At 39.1% G+C, this 16,292-nt stretch overlaps 2 protein-coding genes across 6 annotated transcripts in view; both read right to left on the reverse strand.

Moving 5' to 3' along the window:
* Positions 1-2,282, reverse strand: part of scube2 (signal peptide, CUB domain, EGF-like 2) — a 58,209-nt gene extending 55,927 nt beyond the window's left edge. For 3 of the 5 annotated variants that reach the window (XM_061963975.1, XM_061963971.1, XM_061963970.1), the window contains exons 1-4: positions 1,997-2,282; positions 1,616-1,771; positions 1,419-1,544; positions 958-1,092 (exon numbers count right to left, since the gene is read on the reverse strand). In XM_061963975.1, the coding sequence (XP_061819959.1) occupies positions 958-1,092; positions 1,419-1,544; positions 1,616-1,771; positions 1,997-2,117 (538 nt within the window). In that variant the 5' untranslated portion in view covers positions 2,118-2,282. The remainder of the gene's footprint in view (positions 1-957; positions 1,093-1,418; positions 1,545-1,615; positions 1,772-1,996) is intronic. The other 2 variants (XM_061963974.1, XM_061963973.1) reach the window with 2 other exon arrangements.
* Positions 2,283-3,013: 731 nt separating this feature from the next.
* On the reverse strand, positions 3,014-16,166 carry sinhcafl (SIN3-HDAC complex associated factor, like). The gene is given in 8 exon segments (XM_072913358.1): positions 3,014-4,711; positions 4,714-4,791; positions 4,793-4,880; positions 6,703-6,856; positions 14,820-14,934; positions 15,013-15,112; positions 15,182-15,360; positions 16,043-16,166. Coding segments are annotated over 7 exon segments (693 nt in total). The 5' UTR covers positions 15,310-15,360; positions 16,043-16,166; the 3' UTR covers positions 3,014-4,681.
* Between the last annotated feature and the right edge of the window lie 126 nt (positions 16,167-16,292).

Here is a 16,292-nt window from a genome sequence, read left to right on the forward strand (position 1 = left end):
GATGCAGAGAGGAAGCACAATGAAGCTCTACTACAGCCCTCATACTGAGGGATTAAAAGTGCGACTGATTGTTCTCACGCTTTGGAGCAATCCAAAAACATTAACCAGCGTGTTACTTTTTTAAAAGGGTTAGCGTACAGTGTACATTTAATTAACATGTATATGTATATTGAGAGTTGAAGCAGTGAAACACTGTGTGTACTCCCAGCTGAAAAATGAGATATGGAGCAGCATTTGTAAGGATGGGTCACAGCTGAGTGGCCTTCTCCACGGGATTTAAAAGGCCTGTCAGGGCCCGATGGAGCGGCGAGCACAAAGGCGCTTCAGTGTGACGTGTGACACAGGCCGCGCAGGGGAAAGTGTTGCACTTACTAACTTATTTTGTCCCACACATCCTTTTTCCCACAGCATGACACATGAAAAGCAGGGCGAAGGAAGCCAGCTTGGAGCTGTCAGCACGGGCTTACCTGGGCTGAAGCCCAGGGGCCCCAGATTTTGACGGAAAAATGCAATGATTGCGTTGATAGCTGTCAATCCACAGACAGTTCTGCTTAGTGTGGCGACTGTGTACTCTTACTCTTTTGGCTGCATTGTTTTTTTCCAATTGTACCAAGCGACAAACCCAGGTTGCTGGTTTGAGAGGCGAGCGTGCTGACTCTTGAGCTAAAAGCACAGCCGTGCATGCACCCGTCGCGAAAGGGATGTATTCATGACCATAATTATCTTTTAAATGGATGATATGTTTGCATTTTTGCTCTTCTGTTGAGTAAAATCATAACTTGAGGTGTTGAGGTTTGGGGAGGCGGGGCAAATCTCCCTTAGGCCCCCCTTAGTTTAAGGTAGGCCTGGCTGTGGGCCTCACTGCGCCCCCACCAGTTTTAAATGTGTGTGATAATTTGTTACACACACACGCATATCTGACTTGGCTTCAAAGTTGTGTGTGTGTTGTGTACTCACCAACAGAGCGGTGGATGCATGTGTGTTGGTTGTCGCTGAGGAAGAAGCCATCCTTGCAGCGGCACTCGTAGCTGCCCATGGTGTTGACACAAGTGTGCTGGCAGCCGCCGTTGTTGAACTTACACTCGTCCACATCTACATCCACAGCGGAGCCATTGCATGAGTGTTTACACCTATTTGTTCAATTCACTCAGCGCATGTAAATCAATCACATCGGGTTTTTTGCTCTTTGCCTCAAACATAAACAAAGCCTTCTTTTCTCTTCCTCGATTCATTTTCAGACATAAATATTTATCCGTCTTATGAGACAAAACCAAAACTATTTGTATTAGGTTACAATTTCTGTGTGTGTGAGGCAAGGAAAGAACTCCCGGGTCAGTGTGAGAAACCTCTCAAAGAGCCAACACAAATGTGAAGTCTGCCATCAAAAGCGGCGTCGCTGTTTACTTTCGTGATCTTACCCAAACAGTTATGGCCGTCGTGGGCCAAATTGAAGCCATCATAGCAAGTGCAGCGATAATTTCCCGGTATATTGTTGCACTCGTGTACACAGCCGCCATTGTACTCCGGGTCACATTCATCAGTGTCTGCATTGGGGAGGAAGCAGCACATGAATCCCAGTGGACAGCCAAGAAGAGTACAGTAGATGCAGGATTACCTTCACAGTGCTTGCCATCTCCTTTGAAGCCTGCTTTGCATGTGCACTTGTATGAGCCCTGCAGGGTCGTCTGACATATGGCATCAATGTGACAGCCATCACTCCCCTCAGCACATGGGTCTGCTTGGAAACCATACACACACACACACACACACACTAGGATACAAGGCAGCGTATTCAATTAACAGACAACTATTGGCAGTAGAAGTATTCGAGTAACACAACAAAACAAGCACGTAGTGATTCCTGTATTGCTGGCTAGCTAAACATCCATGAGGTAAACATGTCAAATGGCAACAGGAGCGCACTCCTGAAAGCGTGCGTAAAGTAGCTGTCTCAAACACACACACACACACACACACCCGCGCGCTATAGTCCCACCTCGAATCTCTGGAAGCGCAGCACTTTGGCGACTATTTAACAAGAGCAAAAACAAACAAAAGTCTCTTGTAGCCCAAACAGCTCCCATGGTGATACGATCCAAGTTTAGAGGTCTCCTCATAAGGACGCGTACGCACTGAAGTCGTGACCGAGCGTCCGCCTCATTTTCATTCTAGCCTGTCAATCTACCTCACAAGGGGCTTTTGAAAAGAGAAAGGAGTGAGTAATAGTGAATGTGTGTCTGCCTCTGTGAGTGAGTGTGTGTGTGTGCCCGAGGGACCGAGAATGAGGGCGTGCGTGTGTGCGCGTCCACGTGAGAAGAGTGGGGCGGGGGGGAGATAAATCGCTTTTGAAGCGGTGCAGTGTCAAGTTAAAGTGGTAGCTAGCATAATACAGGAAGTAACATTTACGCGACATAAAATACCCGTCAAGTATGTGACGACTGGAGGGTTTTATTTTGAAAGTAAACCGTCTACTGTTCGTTGTGAGAGTAGTTTAACTTGATGTTTTAAACTCCGTAAACGTTTGGGTGCTCTTCGTAAATCAGCAATAAAATAGTAATACACAAGAAATGCAAGTATTAACTTCAGCTATGTGATGGCAACAGTTTGTGTGCTAATTTAGCTGTAAATGTAAAACACGGCTGGCCTAACGTGGTTGCTTAGCAACAGTTCATGTTAGCTTCACATACTGAAAACATCATATTGCTGTTTAGTCACAAACCGGATAACCAGTAAGCATAAAGTCAATATCTGATATCTGTAATTGGTTAGGTTAGTAACTTTCTTTTTCCCCCAAAATTAAATACCAGGGATGGAATTGTGGAAAAATATATTGAAAGTAGTTATTAGTGGGGCCACTTTATAGCGCCTGTATATCAAAGAGTGGACCTTCTATATGGAGCCAAAAGGGGAAAAAATAGTGTTACATGCAATACCAACAAGGTGGTTTGATACCATTTTGTCATCAGCTCTCCGACGCCATCTAGCGGTTCACAGACACACACACACACACACGTCAATGGCAAAGTTTTATTTTAGCTTATACAAGTACAGCTCTACTTGGTGGTACAGTATACAAAAACCATCATAAAAACATAAACTTGTGAGTTCAAAGGAAGTGCGCAAAAACATTCGGAAAGGCTCAACACCAGCTACCTCAGGTAAAAAAAAAGAATGTAATAAATAAATATAAATTACATGAGAATCATTAAGACAATGTCAGGTAATTCATTAAGGCACATTTCATTTTCAAAAATGAACCTTGAAAAATATGTCGAAAAATAAGCTTATTAAGCAGTTTAAAAGGAGGCAACAATTCTCCTTTCAATGAGAACCTGATTGGGTTTAAAACGACCCTGCCATGCCAAGCTTAATTCCTGAACATGAACTGTCAAATTCATACAGTCTGAGATGGTTTAGAGTTGAGACAGCATGCACGCATTATTGGGTAACATGGTGCAACCTGAGCATCATTAAAATGACAAACATGAGACATATTTGGGACAATAATGAATGGTAATGGATGCTTTATACAAGTCAGTTTGGTTGAATCAGAATTCATCATTTAACGCTGCCGACAGCAACAGAAAGACACACATTCAAAACGTCTGCATAGTTTGAACTTTTGACAATTGAAGCTGAAAGCAGATCAGAGACGAAAACATTCAGTAAAAAGTTATCACCGCGTCTTCAACTACGCATGACATTTGGAACATTAGGAATCTTACACTTAGACAGTTCCCCCAACTTTGTATTAATGTTTCTTTCAAATTCAAATACTGATTAGCTTGGAATGTACTGCAGCCATTTTTGGAGAAAAAAACCCTCAAATGAAGGCAAAACTGGGTTTAAGTTAAATAAAGCCCTCTCTGTACACAAGTAGTGGTTTCCCGTGGCTGTAAACGGAAAAGATTGAATGGGCCCAAACGGTTTTCACAAAATAACGGTGTGTGTGTGGGGGGGGGGGGGGGGGGGGGCCCCAGCATTCCACATAATTTCATTGGTGACTGTACAAAAGAAATAATTGATGTTCCCTCCAAAAGGCAGAGAAACATACTGCATGCATCTTCTATTCACATCTATTCAGTTCAATGTACTCTAAATTCAAATGGAGTGTTTCAAAGTTGTGATGTCGTGATTCATCTGTCCAAACATCACCATAATTTTCTCTACAAAAATATGATAAAATCTAGTTAATTCATTTAGGGGAGTTGGCCTAATGATCCCTGCTGATGCCAACTGCCCCTTGTGTCCTAAAACCCCTAACAAGTCACATGTGAACCAGAACAATATAACAGTTTGCAGCAACATGTGGAGGATCAACTCCAACACAAAAAAAAGCTGGTACTGTACTAGAAAAAAGCTGGTGTGTGTTTTTCTTCTCAAATGCAAATACAACATTATTGATATGTATCAAAGTGACAATATATTTAGAAAACATGGATCATATAGGTAACCAAAATAATGTTTCTCCTCAACCTATAAATAAAACTAATGCCCTCAAGATTTGTTTGTTTTTGCGTCTTCTATTTAAAAAATACAAATAAAAAACACTATACAAAAGTTAAAATAAACCATATGAAACCGTAATTGTACATGTAAAGATACATAACAAAAAAAAAATCTAAGAAAGGAGGAGGGAAGTCTGCCACTGGAGACAAATCCAGGTGAGTGCTATGGAGGATTAAACAAGAGCCATCACCAAGTTTCTTTCATTTCCTTTGGGAGTTGTGGCGGATGTGTTTCTGGAAGGTGTGAAGGAACTTGTGTGGACACCAGAGTCTTCTTTTTTTTTTGAACTGCAGCAGGGCTTAAAAAGACGAGGATCAATAATCACCTCTCCAAAACGGCCTTTGTAGACGATCCCACAGCACACCTTTTGCCTACAGAGGACAAGATGCAACATTACCGGAAAAGGTGATATCATGCATGTAACGTCTTGCAAGTAATGGAGCGTCCCCGACAGAAGTACATCGAGTCTGGCAGTCTTAATAAACTTTATTGTTGAACTTAGCGCGCCGTGGTGCTTGCTCCAACAGCAACACAACATTCTTCACGATGCTGTGCACCAATCACTGTCACGGCGAGAGAGATGCATTCACGAACCCCAGAATTCTAAACATCATCATTAGAACACAAGCAAGTCGCCTTCTGCGCATGCTGTGTTGTGTTTTGCTGTGATAGTTATGACAATTTGTTGTGGATTTTATTTGATATCATTGAATGTATTACTAGGTTTTAATTGTATTTATTATTGAAGTATTCAACATTACTTGACTGTCCACAGAAAATTCAGTAGAACATTAAAACATTTGTATGGTTTAGGATTTAAGTTTATTTCGAACATGCTTACAGTTACCACATGATACATCACAATTTCCAGTTTCTCTATACACGTCCGAAAAGGAGTAGGAAGAAGTATAGTTTATTTAATCCTACCCCTTTTCCATTTCATAGCAATTACTAACATGTGTTCACTATCTATTTGTACACAATTTAACTCCATAAATGATAAAGTTCTCAAGAATAAATATTTAAATAAATTGTAATTAACAATGAAATTAACAGGATTATCTCATTTTCAATAAAGTGTAAAATGTATATCAGAATTATTTGTCTTTGTACTTGTAAACAATTTTTTTTTAGGTTGAACAGTTTTAAACTGGATCTTATTAGTATTTAGTGCTTAATCCAGTCCATAATTAAATTCCACATACTGATATACTAAAGGTTTTAAGTGTTTTGCATGCATACAAGTGTTTTAAGTTACATTTTTCTCTAAGGTTATATTTCTCCTCCTTTTTTGAAAATAATTGGTGTACATTCTTGGGTGTGATTATAGTTTGCCTTGTGCATAATTTCCGCTGCTTGCAAATTCACCACATTATAAAAAAAGGGCTTAAGTGTTCTCGATATCCAACATTAAGTATTGTTCTAAATGATCTTTTTTACAACACGGTTAATGAATGAAGTATACTTTTGTAGTTATATAATATTTACTGTTTATTTTAAAGAACTGGTTTGGGCAGAGTTTAAGCACCAGTACCATTTCAAAAGTACCGATTCGGTATTGGTTAAATTGTAAACGTTACCCATTCCTAATTAGTATAGCAAATGTGTAACCTGACTCTCGCCAGTTCCTTGTAGTTCGCTGAGCTCCACACAAGGATCTGGGATTTCTCAATAGGAGATGTATTTCAGAAGGCGGGGCCTTGTAAAAAAATCATTGTATGTGATTGGATAAACCATTTGTCCGTCATCTTGAATGACGTGCTACTTCCACCACTCACATCCAAATCAACCCATGACGCTGATGAGAGCGACGCTGGGAAATCCAAACCCGGTCGCCAAAACATCCTTGCCACCATTAAAAGCCTTCAAAACCGTTCTCTGTTCATCTTTTAAATAATTAATATTCGGTAGATTCGACAAAACAGTTGCAATAGTAGAATCAATGTCAGCACATGACGCAGCGAGGGCTGCGTGCCGCCATTGTTGTTTGAATCAAACAGTCGTTTCGGCGCTACGTCACATCTATGAAATCCCGCCCGGCAATCCTGATTGGTTCATTATTTTTTGCTATCTGGAAGGAGTTTGCAATACCTTCGAGCCCAGATCCTTGTGTGGAGTTCAGCGAACTACAAGGGTCCGGCGAGAGTCAGGTTAGCAAATGGGTATATGGGCTTCAAACAGCCATTTTCTTACCTTTTCCAGTAAGAACGGTCCAAGAAAGAGAAGATGGAAGGAGAAGAGCGCCTCTGTTTGGACTCAATGTCTGAGCCGTCATCTGACTGGTTGCTATAACTGGGCGACTGGGCAGGAGACACACTGGAGGTGGTGCTGTGAGCGTCAGAGTCTGCTTGGAGAGCAAAATGAAAACACTTGGTAAAGAGCTGAGATCTGGCACCATCATGCAATATGAGGTTATTTTTATCTCAATTTTAAAAACTCAAAGACATATTACTTTGAAAGCTAATAAGTACTCTTGCGAAATTATTTCACTTTTCAAAAAGGCTGTGACTAGAGCTGTAGATTATTGCTTGGATGTTACGGACGTCACGTCCGGCTTACGTCCCGCCCAATGAATAAGTGTGGTGGTCAAGCGGGCTTTTTTCAATGGGTACTAGGTGCCATTTAGCCTTCCTTGAAGAAAAAATGCCCCGTGCTTGTGTTGTTTTCGGCTGTACGAATCGTTCAAATCACGAAAAGGATACAAGTTTCTTCAGAGTTCTTCGAGAGGTAATTAAAAAAGGGAAAAAAGTGCAAGATTTTACGAAACAACAAGAAAAGCATGTAGCACACACTCCAGCCCAAGGGCGCAGAATCGAAGAATGCATGAGTTTGCAGTGATCACTCCATAAAGGTGTGTTTGTCATAAATGAAGCTTTCAGCACATACACACATAAAGATGATCTTTCAGTAGCAGTTCCTAAAAACTGCTACTTCCTTCTGCCTGTCTCTGTCAGTACACAGCACCCAGCATTGTCCCACCCACACAACCATCTGATTGGTTACATTCAGAGCGGTAACAGCCAATCAGCAGTGCGTATTCAGAGTCAGTGCTTAGCAGGTAAGCATCAGGCAGCGGACTCTCCCCAAATTATAATTAACACCTCCCAGTCAACTACTAGTAACATCACTATGAGCCCGTTGACGTTCTAGAAATATAAACTGCAGCTCAGCTCGCTCGCAGTCCTGGCTTGAGGTGAAGGCTAATTCGCTTTTAGCGTAACGTTAGCTCATTTTGCGGTGTGTGTGTGTTATGGACAGCAAAGCCCTGTCTGTCTGTTATTTCACTTTACCTTTTTCTGTGTTGAAGCAGCAAAAAAGGACATTATGTTAAATGAAGAGTTTCTGTTTCTGATAATTGATATAATAATGTAACTGCATCATAAAGCCTACATGAACTCCATGGTGTTCAGGGATGAATAGTCTCTCCTATTGCTATTGTACTATTTTTTCAGCTATAGTTACATTAATCATTAGTAATGGAGCAGCCTAGTTTTGAATGGCAGGATCCCTGCTATCACATGTTGATAAAAATATAACATTTACATAATAAAAATCAACTACAGGCTTCCCAAATGCTGTAATAAATTAAGCATGATGAGTTGACTTGAAACTGTTTAATGTTGCACTTTTTATATGTTGAAGAAAAGTTTTGTCATTTTATTTAATCTGAGCAACAACTTGAGGCAGTTTAATGTGGATTAATGTGGACAGATTATAGTGTTCCCAATGTTAAAAGGATAAAGCCATTGTTTACAAATTTGGTAAATAAATAACCAAAAAATGTATATTGTTGTTTTCTTACTGTACCGAAAATTAACCAAACCGTGACCTCTAAACCGAGGTACGTACCGAACCAAAATTTTTGTGTACCGTTACACCCCTAGCAACTAGTATCGCTGCCTTATTTTGACTTTAATTTAAAGCTTGTGTATTGATCAAGAACAAACAAAAGTGGGCAGAAAATGACAGATTTAGGTTGAAACAACATTAGGCCTTCAACAATTCATAGATTAATTTGATTAGAAAAAAGCAGATTTTTATTTTTTTGCTTCGATAATTTGTTTAATGAGTAGACTATGCGGACATTGTATTGCTCCTAAGCACACGAGACCAGTGCACCTATTGGCGCTGCAGCTTCTGCTGTCGGTGATGTAGTGTGTGTCCGTGGTGTCGGAAGAGGGGACATGGGGCCGTACTAGTGGAGTGCCGATAAAGAGGTGGCCCAGAAAAACAAAGTAAAAGAAAGACAAGGGCACAGAGAAGATGAGAGGGTTTGCGATCATTTTTTAAAAATTCACATGACATCATGATGAAATGTTTGCACTGTAAAATGGAGCTGACATTTCAAAATATCACTACAGCAATCAAGATCACATCCTGCATATTTAAGAGCAGCAAACAATCAGAAACAAGGTAAAAGTCTATGAAGGTAGCTAACGCCATCTTATATGTTTGACTTACATAATGAATGTTTTATTCAAATATATAGGGGCATGTGAGGACATGTTTGCATCTACAGCTTGTATGTTAATGCTAACGAGTTTGTACAAATATCAAACACCACTCCAATTAATAACTTTTCAAATATGTGTGTTCAAATGTTAAATACATTGTCACTCAATTTATCATCCTTTATCATAGTCTGTTTGGTGGTTGGTTCTTTATTATCTACTACCTGGTTCCAGACATGTGAGCACCCTTTGAGAAAAAAAAAGAAGAGGGAAAATGACAGAAAAAACAAAAAACAAGGACAATTTTTATCGGCACCGAGTGCTGTCACACAAACCCCAAAAGAAAATTTCGAAAATTAAAACTACATTTCCTGCAATTGGATGGAAGGGTGTATTTCTACACTATATTACACTTTTGGATTAATTCTCATCTACCAACCTCTTTTGGCTGTATTTTTGACACTTACATGTTGTTCAATTCAGTTTCAGTTTATTTTGAACATGCATACGATACAATGTAATGCAGCACACATTTCCAGTTGTTTCATTACAGCACATCCGAAAAGGAGTAGGAAGAAGCTGAGCTTAATTAATCCTACCCCTTTTCATACCATAGCAATTGTATCCAATGTCCTTGTTCTATGTAACAGAACAATGAATATTAAATACACCAATCTTTATCTAAAAAAAAAGAAGAAGAAAAAAGCGTTCAAGATGTTCATCATAATTACTGTGCCGTGTACTTTGTGAACACTTGTAGTTTGAACAGTCTCTTAAACTGAATCATATTGTTGATTTGTTTGATTTCTTTGGTTAATCCATTCCATAATTTATTTCCACATATGGATATGCTGTATGTGTTGTACGGGCATACAAATGTTTTAAATGTGATTTTCCTCTAAGGTTATATTTCTCCTCTTTTGTTGAGAATATTTTTGTACATTCTTGGGTAGCAGGTTATAGTTTGCTTTGTAGATCATTTTAGCTGTTTGCAAATGTACCAAATCGTTGAATTTCAATGTTTTATTTAATAAATAAAGGGTTCGTATGTTCTCTATATTCAGGATTATTATGTATTATTCTAATTTATCTTTTTTGTAACACCGTTAGTGAATGAAGCACACATTTGTAGTTGTTTCCCCATATTTCTGCAGAATAACTCAGATATGGTAACAGTAGCGAACAGTAAAGAATATGAAGTGATTTTTGGTCTAGAACATCCATCCATTTTCTACCATGTTTTGCTTTATTCATTATTGACGTGTTACTTGCTACTTTGTTGTATATTTTTTACATGAGATATCCGGTTCATTTTCATCATCTATTACACCGAAAAATGTGTTTTCTTTTACCCTTACTATATCTACTCCATCTATTTGTAATTGTGTTGGACTTTTCCTTTTACTATTACCAAATAGCATTATTTTAGTTTTACTGAGATTCAAAGATTGTGATTCTGTCAAACCCATCTTTTTAATTTGTTATTTTATTTTGTTATTATTGGTATTAGCTTTTGTGTGTTCGCTCCTGAACAAAACGCAGTTGTATCATCTGCAAATAATACTAACTTTAAGTCCTTTGTAACTTTAAAAATGCCATTTATATAGAGATTGAACAATTTTGGTCCCAGTATTGATCCTTGAGGTACGCCACAAAATGTTTCAGCTCGGAGGACGTAACTAGATGTGGTACATGTAATGTACCACATCATTTTTAGATTTTTAAATTAAATAATTTACTGACACTATTATCATTGAAAATATAATGTAAAATTATATAACATGCATGCAAAGAACTCATAAAATGTTTCGCATTCGGCAACGCTATCCTTTAGCCACGCCCCCTCGGGGTATATACTTCCGCTGTTGTGACCTATGTTTACATCAGTCATGTCAAAAATATACTTTCTAACTGGCTACTAATAAATACTCTAGAAATACTACTTGTTCAGAACTAACAGTCTTCGGAGATTAGCAGCAAAATAGACAGGAGACAACGTTGTGGCTCGGAGAGCGATTGGAGCCAACAACGAGCTGGTTAACTAACTAGAGTTTGTTTCGGTGCTACTGATCGTCTCCCTGTCCTGCAACTCAGTGCTGCGTTTAGGCAAGAAGTACCTGCGCATAGGCGAGCGTTCTGTGTTTTTCAAATGAAATATCGGAAAAAAATATTAAGTGATATTTTAACGTGAAAATGAATGCTTAAAAATGCGGATTACTGCGTTTACGCAGACATTTCACATACCTTGATTCAGGGGAAAGGTTGAATGGCAACACTAAATTCGCCCTGGTGTTTGAATGTGACTGTGAATTCTTGTCTGTTTGTGTTGGCCCTGCGATGAGCTGGCGACTTGTCCAGGGTGTACGCTTCCTTCCGCCCGGGTGCCGCTGGGATAGGCTCCAGCCCCTAATGCACCTGGGATAGGTTACCGCACCCCCACGAGACCAACAGGGCCAAGCGGTAGAAAAAAGATGAATGTTCATCTCGCTACACAGTTTTGTTGTCTTTACTTTAACAGATATTTTTCTTTATGTAACTACAAACCCCAAAACCAGTGAAGTTGGCAGATTGTGTAATTCGTAAATAGAAACAGAATACAATGTTTGCAAATCCTTTTCAATTTATATTCAATTGAATAGACTGCAAAGACAAGATATTTAATGTTTGAACTGAGAAACTTAATTTTTTTTGCAAATAATCATTAACTTTAATTTAATGGCAGCAACAAGTTGCAAAAAAGTTGGCACAGGGGCATTTTTACCACTGTGTTATATCGCCTTTCCTTTTAACAACACTCAGTAAACGTTTGGGAACTGAGGAGACACATTTTTTAAGCTTCTCAGGTGGAATTATTTCCCATTCTTGCTTGATGTACAGCTTAAATTGTTCAACAGTCCGGGGTCTCCGTTGTGGTATTTTAGGCTTCATGTTGCACCACACCTTTTCAATGGGAGACAGGTGTGGACTACAGGCAGGCCAGTCTAGTACCTGCACTCTTTCTATGAAGCCACGTTGTCATAACACGTGGCTTGGCATTGTCTTGCGGAAATAAGCAGGGGCGTCCATGATAATGTTGCTTGGATGGCAACATATGTTGCTCCAAAACCTGTATGTACCTTTCAGCATTAATGTTGCCTTCACAGATGTGTAAGTTACCCATGCCTTGGGCACTAATACACCCCCATACCATCACAGATGCTGGCTTTTGAACTTTGGGCCTATAACAGTCCGGATAGTTATTTTCCTCATTGGTCCGGAGGACACGACGTCCACAGTTTCCAAAAACAATTTGAAATGTGGACTCGTCAGACCACAGCACACTTTCCACTTTACATCAGTCCATCTTAGAGGAGCTCGTACCCAGCGAAGCCGGTGGTGTTTCTGGGTGTTGTTGATAAATGGCTTTCACTTTGCATAGTAGAGTTTTAACTTGCACTTACAGATGTAGCGACGAACTGAAGTTACTGACAGTGGTTTTCTGAAGTGTTTTTGAGCCCATGTGGTGATATACTTTACACACTGATGTCGCTTTTTGGTGCAGTACCACCTGAGGGATCGAAGGTCCGTATTTTCATCGCTTATATGCAGTGATTTCTCCAGATTCTCTGAATTTTTTCATGATTATAGTAGATGGTGAAATCCCTAAATTCCTTGCAATAGCTTGTTGAGAAATGTTGTTTTTCAACAATTTGCTCATGCATTTGTTCACAAAGTGGTGACCCTTGCCCCGTCCTTGTCTGAGAATGACTGAGCATTTCATGGAAGCTGCTTTTATACCCAATCATGGCACCCACCTGTTCCCAATTAGCCTGTTAACTTGTGGGACGTTCCAAATAAGTGTTTAATGAGCATTCCTCAACTTTCTCAGTCTTTTTTGCCACTTCTGACATATTTTTTTTAACATGTTGCAGGCATCAAATACCAAATGAGCTAATATTTGCAAAAAAAATATTCCAGTTTGAACGTTAAGTATCTTGTCTTTGCAATTGAATATGGGTTGAAAAACATTTGCAAATCATTGTATTTTGTTTTTAATTTACGATTTACACAACGTGCCAACTTCACTGGTTTTGGAGTTTGTAATAAAATAGTGAGACGATCATTAAAGTGTAATTTTATTGATATGTGCATTTATTAGGAAAAAAAGAAAAGTCATCCGAGAATCCTTGTTTACATCATATGATATGATGCTATAGTTTGTTATATTCGATTAATCCATAGATTACTTGATTACTAAAATAAATAGGTGGCTGGAGCCCTTAACACCATATGTCTTTTAATCATTTTCTTTACTGTCACGTTCCCTATTTTGTACACTTGCATTAGTTTTTTAACCCTGTAAAGCATGAGTTTTTGAAAAATGATCTATAAAAAAAGCATTATTGCTACCGATCATCCATGAGTGAGATCGGCTGACATCAATACAGATACTGATCACATATACTGTATTAGTTGTACAATTTTTCTATTTATTTATGAAATGCTATTAACAATATAAACATAATATTTAAAGTAATTCCTTCGGACAGCGATCTACCAAATGTGCAAATATTAAGAGGACAGTGGTGCTCTTTCATTGAAAGAAAGTGCAACTGGATCAGCAGCAGTGACGTCAGTGAGTACTTTGGGACAGTAGAGGCTTGCTGCAGCTCTTACTGTTCGGCGCAGACATCAAGCGGGAGAAGCAAAGAGTCTCTAAACACCATATAGTCTCTAATAACACCAGAGAAAAATGCTACATTTGTTGAAAGTTGTTTTTAATAAAGAAAAAGTCACTAAAATGATTGGAGAAGTTTCTAGAAACTTGAAAACTTCTCAAAGTGCAGCCTGTTTAACATGGTATAAACAATTTAAGAACAGAGCAAAACAATAGAATAGGAAAAAATTAACTTTGTTAATAATTACCAATACAGATTTATTTTCAAATTGAATAACTTTTTTTAGCCTTTTAAAAAAAATATATGAATCATCGCCGCAGTGTTTTCCATTTATGCACTTGTGGTGAGCCATTACTTGTAAATTATATATACACACAAAGACATATACATATTTTTAAGTTATCGGTAATCATTTTAATGGAAAATCGTAGTTTTTAACACTGGATTATCAAAAACCGTACTCATTACGGGAAAACCGTAGTTGTTGGCAGATATCACAAAGAGACGGATCAAGATTGTAGATCGGAAAAAAACTGAAAATATATTTTTTTTATATTTACAGAGATAAAAAAAGACAGATTTCCGACTACAGAAGGAAAAATCACATGCCTGAGTATATTACCGATTTCAATTGATTAGTACTGCGATACTTTATTAGTACCGGTATACCGTACAACCCTAGTTAACAATAATTACTAATAACACAGATTTGTTTTTAAATATGTGTATAACATCTTTTAGCACTTTTTAAGAAAATATATGCATAATCGCTGATTATGCAAATTATTTGATGACATATTGACAACGCCCCGGGCACGCCCCCACCACCACAAGTATATTGGCAATTTGTGGGAAACCCTGTAAAATCCTAAGAAATGCAGTTTATTTGCGTAACGGAGGGTATTATCAGTTTCAGGGAGCGTCTCCACACTGTATGGAGACAGATAATTATCTGCTAGCCGCTATCAGCCAGAAACCGCATTTGTGATTGGCCATTAATCAGCTTTGGCCGATCTTACTTTTCACGACAATTGGCTCATGCTGACCGATCTGCACATCCTGAGCATTATTATAATTAGCCATGTGGTGCTACAAGCCAAAAAGCAACATCACCACAGTCTAACCATGAAAATGTCATTAAATTGGAGGACGTCCATCTGTTCCTCAAAAGTGAAAGTCAATAAATAGATGAGATACTCACTTTGCCTCTTTAACTTGTGAAGCCTCTTCAGCTTGCTTTTCTTCTTCCCATCACCGTTCTTGATCTTCTTGGGTTTTGTCACTTTGAACCCTGGTCCAGCTCTGGCATCCACCACCTGTGAGGTCCAGAAAAAACTTGCACTGCAAAAGGAGCACGAAAAAAAATAGTTGAGAAGAGGGTAATCATTACTTACATGGTTCCAATTCCTCTTGGAGCCATTGGGAAGTTTCTTCCACCTCTTCACCAACAACACACAGGCATTGCAGATGTCTCCGACACGGTCCTCTGAGAGCCTGTACAAGATGTGCATGCTTAAATATGCAGAAGGCAATCAAAACTCATTTGCAGGAATCAGGCATTACCCAAAACAGAGCCTGAACGTTTCTTCATATCGACTGCTGTCTGTAAACCGCGAACTGGAGGACTTGGTCTTGCAGATGCAACAGCCGTCGTTACTCCGATAGATCTTTGACTTGTGAAAGCCAAACATAGTCTTCCTGGGAGCTCGATGCAGACGTGAAATCCCCTGGACGAATCAGACCTTTTGACAACAATGCATTTAATGCAAAAATGACAGACAACACTGCTAACCTTCAAATGGCGCTTAAAAAATAGACGCATTACAAGCCACTTTATACAATAAAAAAATAATGTTGACCCTTTAAAGCTTCAAGCGTTCACAAACGCGTTCTAAGAACAAAGAACGCCACTGTGTTAAAAAGTTCGAACATTAATCACATCCATTGATCAGTAATCTACTGTGTGACTGTTCGATGACAAAGTAGCAATCCTTACAGACAGCAAGTCAGTCACGTCTCTCAAACGGAGAAACAAAAAGCTACCGGGCTATTCGTTGAAATACATCAAACACTCGTTATACCATGGTGAAATTGTGTTTCACTTTGCATTACCGCTCAAGTTTTCAGTGTTTGTTAAAAGGCGAATGTCGCGTTAAAAGAGGCCCTCCCTTTAAATTCAAACTTTTGCCCGCTAGAGCGCCAAATATGGTTCATTGTTGTTAGCCGTTAGCATGCTAGCTAGCTCGCTGCGCTACCATCACCACGCCATGCTGCCATTCACCCCCGTTGTCTGCCGCGCTTTGTGCGTCCGACTCACAAACTACGAGTCAACACTAAACATCCAAAGCGTGTTTGTTCATTCCACGCAAATTAAAATAGCACCGTCATACACATACAATAAATAAGAACAAAACTGAGACTTACCGAACAAAAACTTCAAAAAATATTCGCCGTTTTCTTGTCACACACTGCGCATGCTCTTACTATGACTGCATACAGCTGGCCATTAAAATGTGATTAGCATAAAAACACGGAAAGAACAGCGCGAGCTCACGTTGACCATATAAGGCGTGCGGCCGTATAGTTTGAAACTGAGTCGACCAATCGCGTCCGAGCAAAAAGGATACGGCACGCTGGGAGTCGTAGTGAACTATCAGGAAGACAGCTCTTGGTG

This window comes from Nerophis lumbriciformis, linkage group LG06 (genome assembly GCF_033978685.3).
Source record: "Nerophis lumbriciformis linkage group LG06, RoL_Nlum_v2.1, whole genome shotgun sequence".
Classification (NCBI taxonomy): domain Eukaryota; kingdom Metazoa; phylum Chordata; class Actinopteri; order Syngnathiformes; family Syngnathidae; genus Nerophis; species Nerophis lumbriciformis.